Source organism: Leopardus geoffroyi, chromosome A1 (assembly GCF_018350155.1).
Source record: "Leopardus geoffroyi isolate Oge1 chromosome A1, O.geoffroyi_Oge1_pat1.0, whole genome shotgun sequence".
In the NCBI taxonomy this organism is placed as follows: domain Eukaryota; kingdom Metazoa; phylum Chordata; class Mammalia; order Carnivora; family Felidae; genus Leopardus; species Leopardus geoffroyi.
Window position 1 is genome coordinate 82797618 of NC_059326.1, and position 18513 is coordinate 82816130.

General features: G+C 41.3%; 1 protein-coding gene across 5 annotated transcripts in view; it reads left to right on the forward strand.

Moving 5' to 3' along the window:
* The first annotated feature begins 3389 nt into the window (after positions 1–3389).
* CDC16 (cell division cycle 16) overlaps positions 3390–18513 on the forward strand; it is a 48219-nt gene continuing 33095 nt past the window's right edge. For 3 of the 5 annotated variants that reach the window (XR_006713736.1, XM_045482840.1, XM_045482830.1), the window contains exons 1-12: positions 3397–3595; positions 5262–5316; positions 5419–5516; positions 6709–6747; positions 7089–7229; positions 8738–8897; positions 9846–9937; positions 10615–10748; positions 11571–11650; positions 12693–12742; positions 14176–14249; positions 15982–16107. Coding sequence is in view for 4 of the 5 variants with exons in the window: in XM_045482840.1 (XP_045338796.1) it covers positions 3548–3595; positions 5262–5316; positions 5419–5516; positions 6709–6747; positions 7089–7229; positions 8738–8897; positions 9846–9937; positions 10615–10748; positions 11571–11650; positions 12693–12742; positions 14176–14249; positions 15982–16107 (1097 nt within the window). In the remaining variant the exon portion in view is untranslated. Of the gene's footprint in view, positions 3596–5261; positions 5317–5418; positions 5517–6708; positions 6748–7088; positions 7230–8737; positions 8898–9845; positions 9938–10614; positions 10749–11570; positions 11651–12692; positions 12743–14175; positions 14250–15981; positions 16108–18513 lie in introns of all 5 variants that reach the window. The other 2 variants (XM_045482820.1, XM_045482850.1) reach the window with 2 other exon arrangements.

Sequence of the window (18513 nt, forward strand, 5' to 3'; positions counted from 1 at the left end):
CCTGAGCCAAAGCTGGATACTTAATCGACTGAGCCATCCAGGTGCCTCATGGTCTGAGTTTTTTATAGGGCTTCCTTAGTCTGTACTTTTATTACTCCTCTGCCTCTGGTTGCATCTGAAAGGTCTGCCTTCCCCATCCCAAGGCTATCCTCCAGCAAGGAGTGGGTACATCACGGGCTATGGTGCTGGAAAGAAGAGACGAGATGGTCCTGGGAAGGGTGGTCCATGTACTTTAAATTGGTTTCAAGTAGGAAGGGTGGGTTTTCTCTGATCCACCTATATTTCCTACCCTGTGTAATAAAGGCATGCCTTTGGGTGACTGACTTGGTTAAGCAGTGTGGAGGGCAGAGTAACAGCCCCAAAGATACCAAATTTCTGACTTAGTGAATGTTGTTTCAAATGGCAAAAAGGACTTTGCAGAGGTGGTTAAGGATTTTATTCAACGTTTATTTATTTTTGGGACAGAGAGAGACAGAGCATGAACGGGGGAGGGGCAGAGAGAGAGAGGGAGACACAGAATCAGAAACAGGCTCCAGGCTCTGAGCCATCAGCCCAGAGCCCGACACGGGGCTCGAACTCCCGGACCGCGAGATCGTGACCTGGCTGAAGTCGGACGCTTAACCGACTGCGCCACCCAGGCGCCCCGGTTAAGGATTTTAAAGAAGGCAAATGTCCAGGGTTATTTGGGTGGGTGCAATGTAATCCCAAGGGTCATCATAAATGAAAGAGAGAGGTAAGAAGATCAAAGTCAAAGAGAGATTTGAAGATGGATAATGAAGCCATGCAGGCGGCCTCTAGAAGCTGGAAAAGCCCAAGAATTGGATTCTTCCCTAGACCCTCTAGAAGGAAAACAGCACTGCCAACACCTGGATGCTAGTCAGGTGAGACTTATTTCAGGTACTGACTAGAGATTAGGAAACAAAATTAAAACTTTGCCCAAGTGTGGTTTGACTAATAAAGGAAATTCTATTTATTTTCCTTTCCTCACATTCATCCCTAGCATTTGCCTTCAAGGAACACACAGACTTCAGAGTGATATGGAAAAACGAACAGGCAGTTACCATCGTGTTTCTATGAGGAAAATACAGAGTGTTACTAAAAAGTATAGGAGGGACACACAATCCCAACTTGGGGAGCTCAAAGATTTCCTAAATGAAATGGCCATTGTATTAATCTGAGTTTCCCAGAGAAATGGAGCCATGGAGAGAGGAGTGTGTGTGTGTGTGTGTACATATATAATTTATTATAAGGAATTGTCTAATGCAGTTATGGAGGCTGAGAAGTCTCAAGTCAGTAAGCTGGGGACCTGGGAGGACCAATGGTGTGAGTTTCTCTGAGTCTGAGTCCCAAGGCAGGAGAAGATCAATGTCTCAGCTCAAGCAGTTAGGCAGAGACTAAATTCTCTTTTACTCTGCCTTTTTGTTCTGTTCAGGCCTTTAATAGATTAGATGAGGCCTACCCTTATTGGGGACGGCAATCTATTTACTCAGTCTACTGATTCAAATATTAGTTTTGTCCAAAAAACCTCACAAACATACCCAGTATCATGTTTGACCAAAAATATGGGCATCCTGTGCTCCAAATTGACACATAAAATTAACCATCACAGCCACTCAGGTATGACGTGAAGGATTAGTTTGTATAGCATCATAATCCAGCTTGGTCCGATGAATATAACATGAAACATTTTTCGTGAAATATTTGTTCATAAAAAGAACAAAGCAGGTTCTGACAGGGAAATATCTCTAATGTATACAAGTGAACAATGCAATTCTCAGAGTTATTACACATTACATCATCATGTTTTATAAAAGAAAGATGTTTGTAAATGTGTACATGTGCATTCAAAGCACAGAAAGGAGAGTATAAAGTGTATAACAATAATTGACAGTGATTCTTTCTGGGAAGATGTGAGGGAAAGGGAAAGATACAGAAGAAGAAATTTCAACATGTTACCAGTGTATGTGCATGCATAGAAAAAGACATGGCAGATTACTCACAGAAGTGTTAAGAGAAGAATTTTTGAGTGAGTGGGATTCTTTATGGGTAGTTTTATATTCTTTTAGTTATTCTGCATTTTCTTTCTTTTTTAGGCCTTTTATTTATAAAGGTTTTAGCTACCTTTAAACGGTAATACATGTACATAGTCTGAAATTCAAAAGGTACAAGATACCTAGGGAAAATCCTCTCACGTTTGGAAATGACATGGTGATTTATGGGAAGGAAGATTTTATTCAAGCCCGGGAACTATCACCATAGGGTTAGGGACAACTGTGATGGAAATCCGCTGTGAGGAAGAGAGATCCGGCTCAACTTTGAATACAGCACAAGCCAAGCGGGAATCTATAGCCAAGGAGCAAGGTGGGGGTCTCTGAATAGAATATTATTAAGAGGAAACATCAGAGTTAAGGGTGGGGGATTCGGTCTAAACCCACCCATGCGGCGGCGCCTGGGTGGCTTGGTGGGTTAAGCCTCCACTCTTGGTTTCAGCTCGTCATGATCTCACTGTTAGGGTCACCGTGGTGAGATCAAGTCCCGCTGTCGGCTCTGCGCTGACAGTGCAGAGGCCACTAGGGACTCTCTCTCTGCCCCTGCCCCACTCACTCTCTCTGCCTCTCTCAAATAAGTAAACTTACAAAAATAAAAATTAAAAAGATAAACCGAACCAACAGGACTCTTGCTGAAGGCAAGCCGAGGTGATCAGACCCGACTGGGGGATGCAGGCGATGAGGACTTTGGTCATACGTCAAGGGAGAGCACACATGGAGGGTGGGGGATTCCGGCTGAACTGACACGGGAATTCCTGTTAAAATGGGTCGATGCAGAACGGCACGTGGAAGTCCAACTGTGAGGTCTGGTTGCACCGGGGTTGAGGGTCGCCTGAGTAGGGTTCAGTCAGTGGGCGAACCCTAGCCAGTGGAATCAGGGTGTGTGGTCCTTGCGGGGCTGGCGTCCCTCACTAAGCAGGTGTCAACACTTCCCTTTCATTGCCGAATCCCACTCCATTCAAAGTTTTAATTGGCCAGCCCTTTTAGCTTACTTGTTTTTGGTCACGGCTTCCTCCACCTAGGGCTTCGGGCCCTAGGGCCGCAAGACAACATGACTGGGAAGCGTGGCGACCCCCGCGGCGATCCCGGAGGCGGGCCACCCCCCTTCACGCCCCCGCTGCCACCCGGCTGCCGGCCTTGAGCGCCCCGCCCCCCAGAACGAGCTAAAGAGCGAACGGCGCCCGGATACAACAACCGGCCGTGCTACCAGAGCCCTCCAGTCGGGAGAAAAGGCGTCCGTGGTCCCCAAACCCCGGCAACCCAAGGGTCACGGGAGCGCGCCGGAACCATCAGCGCGCCCCCAGTATCTGGAGCCGGAGGGAACGCCTTTGCGAAGGACTTCCGGGGCGGGGCCTGGCGGGAGCGGAAGATCCCGGCGGCGCCGGACAGTGAGCTGGCGACAGCTGTGCGGGCTCGGGGCGGGCCCGGCCGGCAGCGGGAAGGAGGGCGCGCGCGGGGGCGGTGGACCACGCTCTGCCGGATTCTCCGGCCGCGCGGCCATGAACCTGGAGCGGCTGCGGAAGCGTGTCCGGCAGTACCTGGACCAGGTGGGCGGCCCAACCCGGGGAGCGCAGGCCCCGGGGCTCGTTGAGGCCAGCGGGCCCGAACCCTTGCCCGCAGGGTAACTGTCGTCAGGGTCTTGCCGGCGCTTCGTCCGGCGGGGCCTGGGCTGAAGCCCCGGAAGGGAGGGAGGCAGCCCCTCAGCCCTCTCTGCATCTGGGAGGATGAGGAGCCCTGGGAGCGCAGGCCACCAAAGCGCAGTGCGAGCTTTACACGTGTTGACTCCCGCTCTGCAGCCGTCCTAACTGCTGCGCGCAGTGGGTGCTCAGTACAAACTTACTGCTCAGTGGAAGTTAAAGGGTTATTTTAGGAGGAAAGTTGCAGGATGGCCTTTGAATTTAGCTAGCTAATGGAAAAGTTTCGAGAAGCTTAGTTGTAATTCTTATTTGGCAGAATTTAAGTGAATAAAGATACAAACAAACCTGTTGTGTCAAATCAGTACTTTAACAAATTCATGTTGGGACGCCTGGATGGCTCAGTCGGTTGAGCCACACGGACTTCAGCTCAGGTCATGATCTCAGGGTTTGTGAGTTCGAGTCCCGTGTAGGGCTCTGTGCTGACAGCTCAGAGCCTGGAGCCTGCTTCGGATTCTGTGTCTCCCTTGGTCTCTGCTCCTCCTCGTCTCGCACTCTGTCTTTCTCAGGAGGAAATAAACATTAAAAAAAAAAATTTTTTTAATAAAAAATAAATGTTAACTCTGTCTGTATTCCCTGCACTGCCCATGAATGAGCAGCAGTTTGTTTAGGAAGTGTCTCCAGAATCAGCAGCATTACTTTTATCCACAAGGTCAGGTAGTTTGTTTGTTTGTTTGTTTGTTTTTAACGTTTAGTTTTTGAGAGCGCTAGCAGGGCAGGGGCAGAGAGAGAGGGAGACAGAGAATCCCAAGCAGGCCCTGTGTTGTCGGTGCAAAGCCCAGCCTGGGGCTTGAAACCACCAACTGAACCCTGAGATCAGGACATGGGCCACCTAGGCGCCCCAAGGTCATTTAGTTTTATAAAATTTATACTCTCCAAATAAGTTGAAAACCAGGAAGGGGAGGGAAAAGCATATTTGATATGAAATGTTTCTAATGGATGTGACATAACACTGCCAGATGCCTGCGGTATGTTAGGGTCCTGTGTTGGTGAGTCAGTTGAACTGAACAGGTGCTTCTGAGCACTTTCCTTTTGGTTCTGGGGATGTAGTGACAGATGAGACAGGTCCGGTTTCCACCCTGGGGGCACCTACCTTGAGCAGATTTGTAACAATTCCATAAGCATTCCTTTTCCCAGATTGACTGGTGACAGAGTACCTAGCTGGTGTTCAAGAACTGTACAAAGACAGAACGTTGCTAATGAGGAGATAACTGCAAAATAATTGTTTAAATTATCTACTGTCTTAGATACCTGCTTATACATTTTTACAATGTATAAGTTTAAAAAAATCCTACCTTCTTGAGCTGTATGTATCAAAGAGCCTACAATAATGTTTTTGTACCTTTGAACCAAAACTCATCTAGCTGAGATGTAAAATGGAGATAAGATTGGTAGACCTTTGCTACATGTAAAAAATTGTATTAAGATGTTGATTTATTATATAGCATTCTAACGATATTAGATATCTGTTTAAAACTATTGAAATAACAAGGTGGTTACTTTTTATGTTTTGATACAGCAACAGTATCAAAGTGCTCTATTTTGGGCAGATAAAGTAGCTTCACTCTCTCATGGTAAGTGACAACTTGTAATTTTTTTTTCTGATTTCTATATTTTAAAAACTTTTCTATCTTTCCTTGTGCCTCTGACCATTTATGTGATTTTTTTCCTTCCAGAGGAACCCCAGGACATTTATTGGTTGGCTCAGTGTCTTTACCTGACAGCGCAATATCACAGAGCAGCTCATGCACTTCGGTCACGAAAACTGGACAAAGTAAGTGATTGTGTGAACTTTAAAGCTTCCCAAACTTTTCAAAAATGCTGTTAGATGAGGGGCACCTGGGTGGTCAGTTGTTTAAGTGTCCGACCCTTGGTTTCAGCTCAGGTCATGATCCCATGGTTTGTGAGTTCGAGCTCTGCATCGGACTCTGCACTGACAACATGGAGCCTGCTTGGAACTCTCTGTCTCCCTCTCTACCCCTCTTGAGCCCTTTCTCTGTCTCTCTCAAAATAAATAAACTTAAAAAAAAAAAGGAAGGTATTAATTAAAAAAATATCATTAGATTAAATGTCAAAGTTATTTAAAAGGATTCAATTTTTCTTATTGAATGTAAAGAAAAATTTTCTTATTCCTAATCTCAGTCACTTTTGTCCCCCAATCTAATCACTCAGTTTTGAAAATTCTGTTTTCTAAGTAACTCTGAAATTATGGATATTCTTTTCCATTTCATTACTGCTCATACATGTCAGGCCTTTAATTTGTCTGTTTTGTTTTAGCTTCTTTGTCTCTTTTCTTTGATAATATCTTTCCCACTTCCATTTTCCCTGACTCTTTTTAGCAGTCTTTTTTTTTTTTTTTAATTTTTTTTTTTCAACATTTTATTTATTTTTGGGACAGAGAGAGACAGAGCATGAACGGGGGAGGGGCAGAGAGAGAGGGAGACACAGAATCGGAAACAGGCTCCAGGCTCTGAGCCATCAGCCCAGAGCCCGACGTGGGGCTCGAACTCACGGACCGCGAGATCGTGACCTGGCTGAAGTCGGGTGCTTAACCGACTGCGCCACCCAGGCGCCCCTTTAGCAGTCTTTTAAACTATCACAAGAGTGGTCTTCCTAAAACACAGAAACACAGACCTGATTATAGCACTGACAGTATCAATCAGTGATTTCCCACCGCCTACATAGGCACCAGAGTCCCTGTGGTTTCTCTCCGTCGGTGTCGAACCCACCACCACCACCAGTACAAGTAACATGTGCAAACTGACTGTTTGCAGTCCCATAGAGGAGTGTCCCTGCTCAGTGCCTGGAATGCTGGCCAGCCCCTCCACCTCTGTCCCTTGCACATGTTTTCTTAACTGCTAGTACTTTTATGCCGTTCTTCCAGAGTTTATATAGTTTACGTCTCACGAGTACCATGTTTGCGTCTTCCTGCCGTAACCTCCTTAACAGATTGTTTTCTCTCCTAGCTGTATGAAGCATGCCGCTACCTCGCAGCTAGATGCCATGTAAGTATGCCATCTGTTTTAATTTTCTTGGTAAAAGTTTAATTATGTTGCTGTTATACAGAAATCTGGTGGTGGAGCTGGCAGATTAGTAAAGTATTCATGAGGAAGTGTTCTTATCTTTAGTATTGTGTGCTATAAAATATTGATTCTCTATTTACCAATATCTGACATGCATGAAGAAAACTCTGCCTTAGAATTTGAAATTTTAAGCTCTACATTTTAAATATAAGTAATGAGTAGGTATATTCTATGACCCTTTTAAAATTGACAGTATTTGCTTGTATGTCTAGTGTTCGAAGTGATAGGTGATAAACAGTAGTTCTGGCTTTTGCACAACACAGTATGCTGCGAAAGAGCATCAGCAGGCACTTGATATTCTTGACATGGAGGAGCCAATCAACAAAAGGTTATTTGAGAAATACTTGAAGGATGAAAGTGGCTTGAAAGACCCCTCCAATGACTGGGAAATGTCACAGTCCTCCGTAAGTAATGCTGCAATAAGCATACTTCAGTAACATCAGTAAGAATTATTCACACGACATGCAAAACATAAATCACTTTCTTTTATTTCAGTATCACCATGTTAAAACAGTTCAGTTGCCAACTTACTTAATTTGCCACTGAAACACAAGAAGACTCCGAGACATTTCTGAGTCATTAGATGGAAGCTATAGCTATGTCCTCATATGCTTGAGTCTGAAATAGGCTGACTTGAGAGCTTTCTTCTCATATTTGATGCCTTAAATTACTCCCACAGATGGAATAACCTTTCCCTTTCTTACTGTGTTTCAATACCTACCCCAGGAAACCATAGTTTGCTTCTTTCCAGGGAGTGGTTTGGTGTTACTCTTTATGTAATTTGTTTACTTCAGTTTGTATACTTCATATCTGCCTGAAATTGCAAATTCCTTGTTGGCAGAGATTATATAATGTAACATAATAAATGACATTTACAGATTACTAATCTCGACTGTTATTATTTTTTCTTTTTTTCTGTTTTTTTTTTTTTTTTTTTTTTTAACAGCCTTCTTGAGACTATTTATGTGCTAAGGAGCACGTTTATTTTTCTGCTAATAAAGGTATTTATGAGGGAGTCTGGTATTACCATTATTATTTTTGGACTACTTACCATTTACCTGCTAAGAAATACATGGTTTATTTGTAATGCATTATTTATCTTATGAAATTATTATTATTATTATTATTATTATTATTATTATTATTTACGAGTCATAAGATACTGCATTGGTGTAAGATTCTCTTGTTACATCCTCTTATTTTTAAGTTTGGATTTTATGATGAATCTTCTTTGTCCCTTTACCAGTTTCAGCTGCCCGTCTCTGGATCATCTGTAGGTTTAGTTGCATGTTTCTTGAGGTTCAGAGTCTAGAATCTAGGTTGGATTGCCGCCCACATCCTCTTGTTAGTCGTAGTGGTGAGGTGGCTACTCTGTGAACACCTCACATGTACTCGCTTTGCAGAAGACTAGCACCTCTGCTTCTCACAGGGCCCTGTAAGTTAGATGAGGAAAGGAAACTTGTCCAGGGTCACTAGGAAGCATCAGAGCTGGGTTTTAACTCAGGTCTGTCCAGTGCTACAAGTTCATGACCCTAATCGTGGTACCTTATTGCCACCAGTTTTTCAGTGTTTATTACTAAGATCCTTTCATTGCGACCCACCTGTCAAACTGAGTTTAATTTAATATTTGTATTCTGCTTGCTATCTAAATCATTACCCTCTTTGAGACAGAACAGATAAGGAACCAAGTAGCAGTGACGTGCTGTAGTTCTAAAGATTGTTGAAGTGAGGAGAGCCTAGGGAAGATAGAGAAGTTTTACTTCGCTTTCCTGTTTCTGTTAATTTGTTGGGATTGAATAAGTTATTTTAGAGTTCAAGAGAAGTCTCAGCCTTAAGATAATAGATCATTCTGATCAAAAATTAAATTTCGACATATTGATTTAGTACATGACTCATCATATTTTTCCAACAGATAAAGAGTTCTATTTGTCTTTTACGAGGGAAAATCTATGATGCTCTGGATAACCGAGCCCTAGCTACCTATAGCTACAAAGAAGCTTTGAAGCTGGATGCCTACTGTTTTGAAGCATTTGATCTTTTAACATCACACCACATGTTGACAGCTCAAGAAGGTTTGGAAACTCAGTTGTTTTCATGTTTAGCACAATTAATATCATTTGGATTTTTTTTTTCTCTGAAACCTATACAGTCAAGAGCAGACTATGCATGTTTAAACAGACCTGAAGCACATTGCAGAGGACAGTGGTGGATTGTGCAGTGCCCTTTGCTGTCAGAATCTTTAGGGTTGTGATGTGGTGAGGCCATCTTTTTGGGAAGTAACTTGAGGTAGTGTAAACCAAGATCTCAGTATCTGATTCAGAGATGCCCAACATGGCTTTACCTCAAAGCCTGCATCAGGGTGCAGGTCCCAGCTCCAGACAAGTGGAATGGAATCTCTGGCAGTGGGGCCCTGGCGTCAGATGTTTTAAAGCTCTCAGATGACCCTAAGGTGCAGCTAGGCTGAGAACCACAGACCTAGTATGTCAGCAGTAATGTGAGGTGGATATGTGCAAGAAACACAGAGAAAATAGGGATGTTGTGTTAGTGGGGTTCAAGCACATTTTAGTCTATCTAGTGTAGTAGTTCTCAGGTTGATTTTGTGCCCTAGGGACACTTTTGATTTTTATAAATTGGGGACGGGATGGGAGGTTGCTAATGGCATCTAGTGGGTGGAGGTCAGAGATCCTGCTAACCATCCTGTGGTGGTGTGGGACAACCAACCGACAGAATTATCCACACAGAGTGTCAGCAGTGCTGAGGCTGGGAAACTGGCTGGGTGGTTCTTGCATCTGGTGGTGACCAGAATCGCCTAAAAGGCTTCATGGCTCAACCCTCCAGGTGGTTCTTATCACCTGGGTCTGGAACCACTGTCTTAGATTTTCAAGTATATTTTGATCTTGTTGTTCTCTCTCTTGAGTTTGATTTACTTAGACCAAGAACTATAGAAGAATATTTTTTATTGATGCCTTTTTTCCCCCATAAATATTGTGAGGACATTCTTTTTTCTTAACATTTTTAAGAGAAAGAACTTCTTGAGTCACTACCTCTTAGCAAGCTCTGTACTGAAGAACAGGAATTGCTACGCTTTCTATTTGAGAACAAATTAAAAAAGGTGAGTAAAAACACAAAATTAGTTTTGCTTTATGTAACTATTTTACTAAATTTGGCATCTATTCTTGTAAGTTAAATTTTTAAAACTTAATTTTTATTAGCACATTTGCAAGAATAGATGATATGATTCCTTAAAAAGCGTCCAAAAACGTGTATTTTTTCTAGGGATTCCTTATGCTAAAAGATTGAACTGTAACATAAGTGGGACGTTGTGTGAAAATGAGGATTTTTTTCTTATGCTTAGTGAACTTTTTTTTTTTAATTTAATTTATTTCTGAGAGAGAGAGAGAGACAGAACATGAGCGGGGGAGGGGCAAAGAAAGAGGGAGACACAGAATCTGAAACAGGCTCCAGGCTCTGAGCTGTCAGCACAGAGCCTGACGTGGGGCTCGAACTCAGAAACTGTGAGATCATGACCTGAACCGAAGTTGGATGCTCAACTGAACCACCCAGGCGCCCCTGAACTTCTAATTTGTAAAATACTTCCTGCCCTGGAATTCCGTGATAAAATTGAGAAGAGAGTCCAGCTGATTGAGAGGAGGGCTGATAAGATATAAAGTCAGGGCTCCCAGAGGTTCACACCTGCCCTGTGTAAACGCTTGAGCCATTGGGCCAGATCGAGTCTGCCGTTTGATTTGTACTGCACATTGGGTTCATGTTTCCCTTTCTCTGTTGCAGTATAATAAACCCAGTGAAACTGTCCTCCCCGAGTCTGTAGATGGTTTGCAGGAGAATCTGGATGTGGTAGTGTCTTTGGCTGAAAGACATTATTATAACTGTGATTTTAAAATGTGCTACAAGCTTACTTCTGTGTAAGTATATCCACTTATTTCTGTGTAGGAGCATAGAGTCCATTCTCATTTTACCTAAGAAGTATGTAGGGCTGCTTTGTGAATAAGCTTGAACTAATTGGTGATAATTGAAGTTGCCTTTACAATTTGCAGAGTTTACTAGAAGGGTTATTGTTATGTTAAAAGAGCAATTTACAGACACAGGTTTATGGGCACTTATCAGTTTAGTCCATTGCCTTGGGAATAGACAATTCCCTCGTCTCAGTGTTTTATAATTTGCAAATTTGAAAATACCATTCTGGCACATAGTCTCATAAAATCCCTTCTTTGTTAAAGTAGGGACTAGTCAAATCCTGTAGATGCTGGTGCTCAGTCAGGCTTACTAAGTAGCTAAGCCATCTCCCTGCCGCCCCCACCATACCAGTTTTCATGATTCAAACTTGTCTTGTAGCTAAATTACATATGCTATTTTTAACAGATCTTTGGGATTACTTAACATCCTTGAATTCACAAAAATATTAATTGACAAATACGATCTGTTTAATATTTCATATTGTTTTTAATCCTTCTTAGTAATTAGACTGCTTATTTTGTAATTCTGTTGATTTAAAATAAATGTATGTGATAGTGTTTATTTTTATTCCTTCTAAATAAACCAGAATTTTCCCTTTCATTTATAAGATAATCATTACCTTAATTGAGCCAACCTGAAGGTAATGGAGTTAAAAAGTAAAAAAAGTATTTTACATAAAGATGTAATGACTGTTTAGACATAGCTATTTTAATGAGGTATGTTCTGTTATGTATTGCTTCTGGCATGGTAAATGTTGCTTTGACTTTCAGAGTAATGGAGAAAGATCCTTTCCATGCAAACTGTTTACCTGTACATATAGGGACACTTGTGGAGCTGAATAAAGCAAATGGTAATTTTTTTTAAATCAAAATAATAATTGTTAAGACAAAAAAATTTTCTGTAACTTGAAATTATGTCTCACAAGTCCTGGATAATTGAGATTGCAGTTAACAACATAATGGAGTTCTCTGACAAAAGTAACAGCTAGTGTAAGAAAAGCTTATCAGAGTGACTGAGGATCAATTCTCTTACGCCTACAGAACAGTGTTTGTTTTCCCTTGCTTCCTGTTGTCAAATGTACTTTATGGTTTAAGTTGTATAAGCTTTAGAGTATCGGCAGATAGTTTTTCTTTTTTTTGTAAAATCCTAAGAAAACTGATAGAAAACTGATAGAAAATAGTTTAGAAACTGGGTAGGGGCAGAGTTTTTGTTTGTGTTTCCTATACTTTAACATTTCAGAAACAATTTAGTTATGTTTGGATGTTATTTGCCCTTAAATCTTTTAAGCTGTGTCAGGAGTTTAAAAAGCCTGACACTCCAATTCCAAACCCCTGCTGCTCCGGGTGTGGTCTATGGACCAGCAGCATCACATCTCCTAGAAGCTTGTTGGAGATGCGGACACTCCCGCTGTGCTGGTCTAACGGATCCAAATCTGCACATAGGAAACTTCATCATGATGTGTTAGGACTTACACGTTACTCAAGAAGAAATCATCTTGCTGATTTGAAACTTGAAAGTTTGATCACTCAAATTGGTTATGGGTAGTTAAGATGGTCCATAATAAGGGCACAGAGTGTGTGATACCAGTTATGAAGATAAGCGAAGAGCTTTGAAATTACTTCTCAAGCACCATGACGTGCTTTATCATGAGAGACTCGTCCAGTTTTCCAGTCGCTCCAGAAGCACTCAGTGTCCACTTGTAGGGTAAGAGGTTGGTGGGGGGCTGTGAATGAAACAACTGTAGTAGTTGTATATTTTATTAAGTAAATAGAAAACTATGAAAGTGTTACTATGAGAATAAATTTGTTTGATCGTGAAGAGTTGTAACTAGAGGAAAGTCATATCTTAAAATTGACTGGATCTAATTCTTTTTTTTCTTTTTTTTAATGTAGAACTTTTCTACCTTTCTCATAAATTGGTGGATCTGTATCCTAGTAATCCTGTAAGTAAATGTAAACCTTTTTTTCTTATGGTGTTTTTTTCTTACCTGAACTCTAAAAAAATACTTAACTGGCTTTTAGGTAGTAACTTATATTTAAGTTCAAGCAAATAATGTTTGTTTATTTATTTATTTGTTTATTTTTATTTATTTATTTATTTATTTATTTTTTACATTTATTTATTTATTTTTTAAATTTTTTTTTTCAACGTTTATTTATTTTTGGGACAGAGAGAGACACAGCATGAACGGGGGAGGGGCAGAGAGAGAGGGAGACACAGAATCGGAAACAGGCTCCAGGCTCTGAGCCATCAGCCCAGAGCCCGACGCGGGGCTCGAACTCACGGACCGCGAGATCGTGACCTGGCTGAAGTCGGACGCTTAACCGACTGCGCCACCCAGGCGCCCCTACATTTATTTATTTTTGAGAGACAGAGTGAGACAGGGTGCAAGCAGGGGAGGGGCAGAGAGAGAAAGAGACAGAATCCAAAGCAGGCTCCAGGCTCTGAGCTGTCAGCACAGAGCCTGACACAGGGCTCGAACCCACGAACCATGAGATCACAACCTGAGCCGAAGTCGGATATTCAGCCAATTGAGCCACCAGGCACCCCCAAATAATGTTTATTTTAAGGTGTTAGAGGAGGACCTCCTAGTGCTATGATAATTAGAAGTAGCGTTAGCTTTTCAATCCATGAAAGTATTTTTTTTAAGTATCTTGAAACAATAGCTTAAAACAAAAATCCTTTTATTCTGGTTACAGAAATAATATATGCTTATTTTAATATACTTGATATACAGAAAAATAAAATGTTGAAAATGATAGTCATACTCTCACCTCTCGTAAGTGATGCTAATAATTACTTGGTGGCTTCCTCACCTTGCACGTACAGCATAACTTACTGAATTGTGCAGTAGTTGGGTCATTGGGTCTCTTAGGCTACCTTGGAACACAACTGGGACCCAGAGATTAAAACTAATTCAGGAACTGTGTCCTTAGAGACAGAAGTTAGGGATCAAAGCCTAAGCCTCACCCAAGAATCTCTGCCCTTGGCCAGTATGAAAATAATTTAGAAAGAGGCAGAATCAGTGCAGGAGAAGTCTGCTAATGAGGTCGAGCCTGCATAGTGCTGGTGAGAACCTGGGTGGAGCCAGGGAGGACACGACTCAGGCTGGTGTTTGTACCAAGTGTGAAGGAACCTCATCTTGTATCGAATGCTGCAGGGACATCATTGAAGGCACTTTGAGGAAGAATCTGTTCTTTTTTCATCTAGGACCCTTAGTAGACAGCCTGTCTCAGAGAAGTTTCTAACTTGAACTAGAATAACTTGAGCTAGAACACATAATGGAATGTGTAGTCCACCCTCTGGCCTGGTATGTTAGAGATTTCCAGTTCCAAGTCAAGCATCTTTGGTCACAGTAAATTTTGAACTTTTTAGGTGTCTTGGTTTGCAGTGGGATGCTATTATCTTATGGTTGGTCATAAAAATGAACATGCCAGAAGATACCTCAGGTATGGATCTGTTGTCTTTCTCCCTCTGTAATGAGCCTATAGTAAGGGATTTCTTGTTCATCCTTTTTAATACGATAATTAAGTACTTTAAAAGCAGTATGAAAGAATAATTTTTTTCAGATTCAGTTCAGTTGCATCAATTATGTACCTTTTTTTTTTTTTTAATGTTTATTTATCTTAGAGTGAGAGAGAGTGCACACATGAGAGCAGGGGAGCGACAGAGAGAGAGTGAAAGAGAGAATTCCAAGTAGGCTTTGCCCTGTCAGCACAGAGCCTGATGTGCGGCTCAAATTCACAAACTGTGAAATCATGACCTGAGCCAAAATCAAGAGTCAGCTGCTTAATTGACTAAGCCACCCAGGTGCCCCAATTACATACCTTTTTATAAGATGTCATGAGGGGATGTAAAAGTCAGTGGTGTAGACCTTATTCTCAAGGAATTTACGATGTGTGTAAATTATAAGTGAGAAAAAACATGAAACAATAATAGACGTTTGGAAGGTCCTGTTTTTCATTTACAGAGATACTCGGCACCTTTTAACTTTAGGACTTCTTTTGTTAATACTTGTGAAATTACATGAAACTACATGAGATTAGGGTCACTAAATGTGACTATAAAACAGAATTCTTGTCATAGTGAACTGGTTTATATAAGGATCTGCTGTGTGCAGCCCAGTCAAGCTACTTTATAAGTGTGATTTCAGCCACGTGAACAAACTGGAAAGTGGGTCTAAGAAAAAGTGTGTAAACTTTGGACATAGATTTGAATTCTAATACAAGCCCTACCACTTGCTAGCTGTAATTCCTTGGGAAAGTTAATAACCTCTGACCCTCTCTTCTTTAAAAATGGGAATGATACAATACTTGTATCCCAGGATTGTTAGGAAAATTGGTAGGATGACTCATAAGGATCCTGCACGTGGAAAAACAGGGAGTTCTCTGGTCGTTGAATGTTAAGCATTTTAGAAGAACTTGCTTGTGCTTTTTCCTGGAGTAGGCAGATGATTCAGATGTGATAGTTCCTCTGAACTGTGCTTCTCTGATTTAGTGATGGACTCCATGTGAATCAAGGAACATTTGAGTGATAGAAAACTTAGAAAATAAAATGCTGGGAAATGGGCATCTCATCATTTATATTTTCCTTGCTTTGTGGTGTGTTCTCTTTATTCTGGGTGTCCTGGGTCACCGGGTGTCTGCTGATTGAAGACTACTTATGACGTCTTAAGACTGTGTGGTGCAGTCTGCAGGACCAGGGTGTTCTCCTGCTGCCGTCCACAGGGTGTCACTTAATCTTCCCAGCCTCAGTATACTGATGTTTAAAATACAAATAACGATTTATCTTTTAAGTTACTAGGTGATGCACATGAAGCATTTCACATGGAGTCTGGTGTAAAATATGCCCTCATTAAATGGTTGTTGCTACCACAATTACTGAAACAAAGCTCTTGGATTAAGTAATATTTGTAAATTCTGAGTGTATTTGTATTTGTAAATACAGAGTGCCAGTGGGTTCAACTATTGGACCTAAAAAGTTGTGGACCTCTCTTAAAATGTCTTAAAATTTTGCTTGTACTATTAAACTTTCTTTTATTTCAAATGAGATTAACAATTGTTATGTAAGTATTTAAAATGTTAAGAGCTCATTTATTTAATTCCAATATCCTTGAAGCTATCAGCTTATATAAAATTAACAAGAATGAATCTCTCACTAGAATGACGTTTCTTGTTTCAGCAAAGCGACAACACTTGAGAAGACTTACGGGCCTGCGTGGGTAGCGTACGGACACTCATTTGCAGTTGAGAGTGAGCATGACCAGGCCATGGCTGCTTACTTCACAGCCGCGCAGCTCATGAAAGGGTACGGCAGAGTGCGTGGTGAAATCCGTGAAGGGCTGCTCTTGCTAACAGAATGACGATTCTGTTATTACTGTCATTGCCATTTGGTTGCTGAACTAAACAAAAATATCTTATTTGTATCTTGTTAGTAGCTTATGATTGAACATGGAGGGAAAGAGGCTGGTGTAGTGGTTTTGACCTAGCAGGTCACTTTCACCAGTACAGAATGGCACTAGGAAATTAAGCTGAGGGAAGAGAGGAGGGTTAGAGCCTCCTTCTCATGCAGGAATGAAAGTATTCGTGAGCAAATATGTTATCTGTATCCTATTTATGTCCAAAAGGTATTTGATGTAGGTTTTGTGGACTGTATTTGACAGCGTTCTTGATTTTATTTACTTACTTTTTATTTATTTTTATGAGAGAAAGCATGCGCGTGTGCGCATGAACCAGGGAGGGACAGGCAGAGAGAGAATCCCAAGCAGGCTCTGTGCTGTCATTGCAGAAGTTGATGCGGGGTTCCATCTCATGACTATGAGATCATGACCTGAGCCTAAATCAAGAGTCAAGACACTTAACCACCTAAGCCACCCAGGTACCCCTCCAGTGTTCTAGATTTATATCAATATTAAGAGTATTGATATTAAGTGATATAAGTGCACCCTAAGAGTATCTTACTTTGTGGTGGGGAGTCATCTCTCCTGTCAACTCTCTTTGGACTTGCCTAACACTTGTCCTAGCCCTACCACGTGGTGTTCTTTTGTGTGGGCTGTGTCTGTTTCTGGAGAGGTAGTAGGAGTGCAGTAGTTCCAGGGGCTGGTCTGGAGTCAGACTCCTGGGGGTCTCAGCCAAGTAGGTACCCTCTTGAAAAATAGGGAGAATTGCAGTACTTATTCCTGGGAATAATTGAGACAATACCAGTTAAAGACTTGGAACAATGTCTGACATGCAGAAAGCAGTCAGTAAAAGTTAGCTGCCTTAATTTCTTTGCTTATAGTATTCAGAAGTGGGATCATATATTTATCTGCATTGAACGTCATCTCGTTAGGTTTGATTTACCTTTTCTATTTTCTTACAAGCATTCTAAGTGTAGTCACTGGGGTAGGGCTTTATATATGAATTTGGTCAGGGTGAGGATATATAATTCAGGCCTAATACCAACGTATTATTAGAAATAGTTCTCCAGGTTAAAATGGTTTCAGCAGGTACTGACCCACCTGAATGGTCCTCAGTACCAATCATGGAGAGTCCATGATTCTCCAGCTTATCCACCGTGATGTGTGAGATCTTTCTTTCCCAGTGTTTTGCTAAAACTTGGCTCCCGTGTCTACCAAGACCTCTAATCTATCAATCTGGTCAATTGGCAGAAAAAAAAGTCTCCGCAATTTACCTTGGATTGTTTCTTACTATTTTTTTTAACGTTTATTTATTTTTGAGACAATGCGAAAGACACAGTGCAAGCAGCGGAGGGGCGTACGGAGGGAGACACAGAATCTGAAGCGGGCTCCAGGCTCTGAGCTGTCAGCCCAGAGCCCGACGCGGGGCTCGAACTCACAAACCGTGAGATCGTGACCTGAGCCGAAGTCGGATGCCCAACCAACTGAGCCACCCAGGTGCCCCCTTGGGTTGTTTCTTATGAACACAGGCTAGAGTGTGCTTTTTAATTTTATTTATTTTATTTATTTATTTTTTCTCGGTGCTCACAAACCCAGAATAGTTATTATTTGTTTGTCAGTTTCTACCTAAGAATCAAAACTAATTACAAAATTTTCCAATGTAACAAACTACATTCAAGTAAATTTTCAAATCCACTCACCAAGATAAGCATTATTCTTTTCATTTCTTCCCCATCAGAACAACTTTGCATTCTCTTAACTTCCCTGTGTTTGGATAAATGTTTGAAATTGTGTAAATACTTTAAGTGTTCCTTTATGATTTCTTCTTTGAGCCACTGGTTATGTAAGAGTATGTTGTTTAATTCTCACATATTTGTGAATTTCCCAAATTTCCTTCTGTTAGGATTTCTGATTGAATTCCATTGTGGTTAGAGAGCATATTTTATGTATCTCAGTCCTTTCAAATTTATTGAGGCTTGTTTTATGAACTCACATGGTCTATTGGAGAATGTTCCAGGTGCACTTGAGAATCTGCTTTTTTGGGGTGATTGTTGTACTGCAGTCCCTTGGGTCTGATTGGGTTCTAGTGTTGGTCATGTCTTCTGTTTCCTTGTTTATCTTTTGCCTAGTTATTTTATCCATTGTGGCAGGTGAGCTGTTGAAACCTCCCAACTATTATTTTTGAATTTTGTCTTTTTCCCTCCAATTCTGGCAGATTTTGCTACATGTATTTTGGGTCTCTATTGTTAGGTTTTGAGTGCAGGGAGTCTTTCACTATTATAGAAGGTCTTTCATTGTCTCCGGTAACAGCTTTT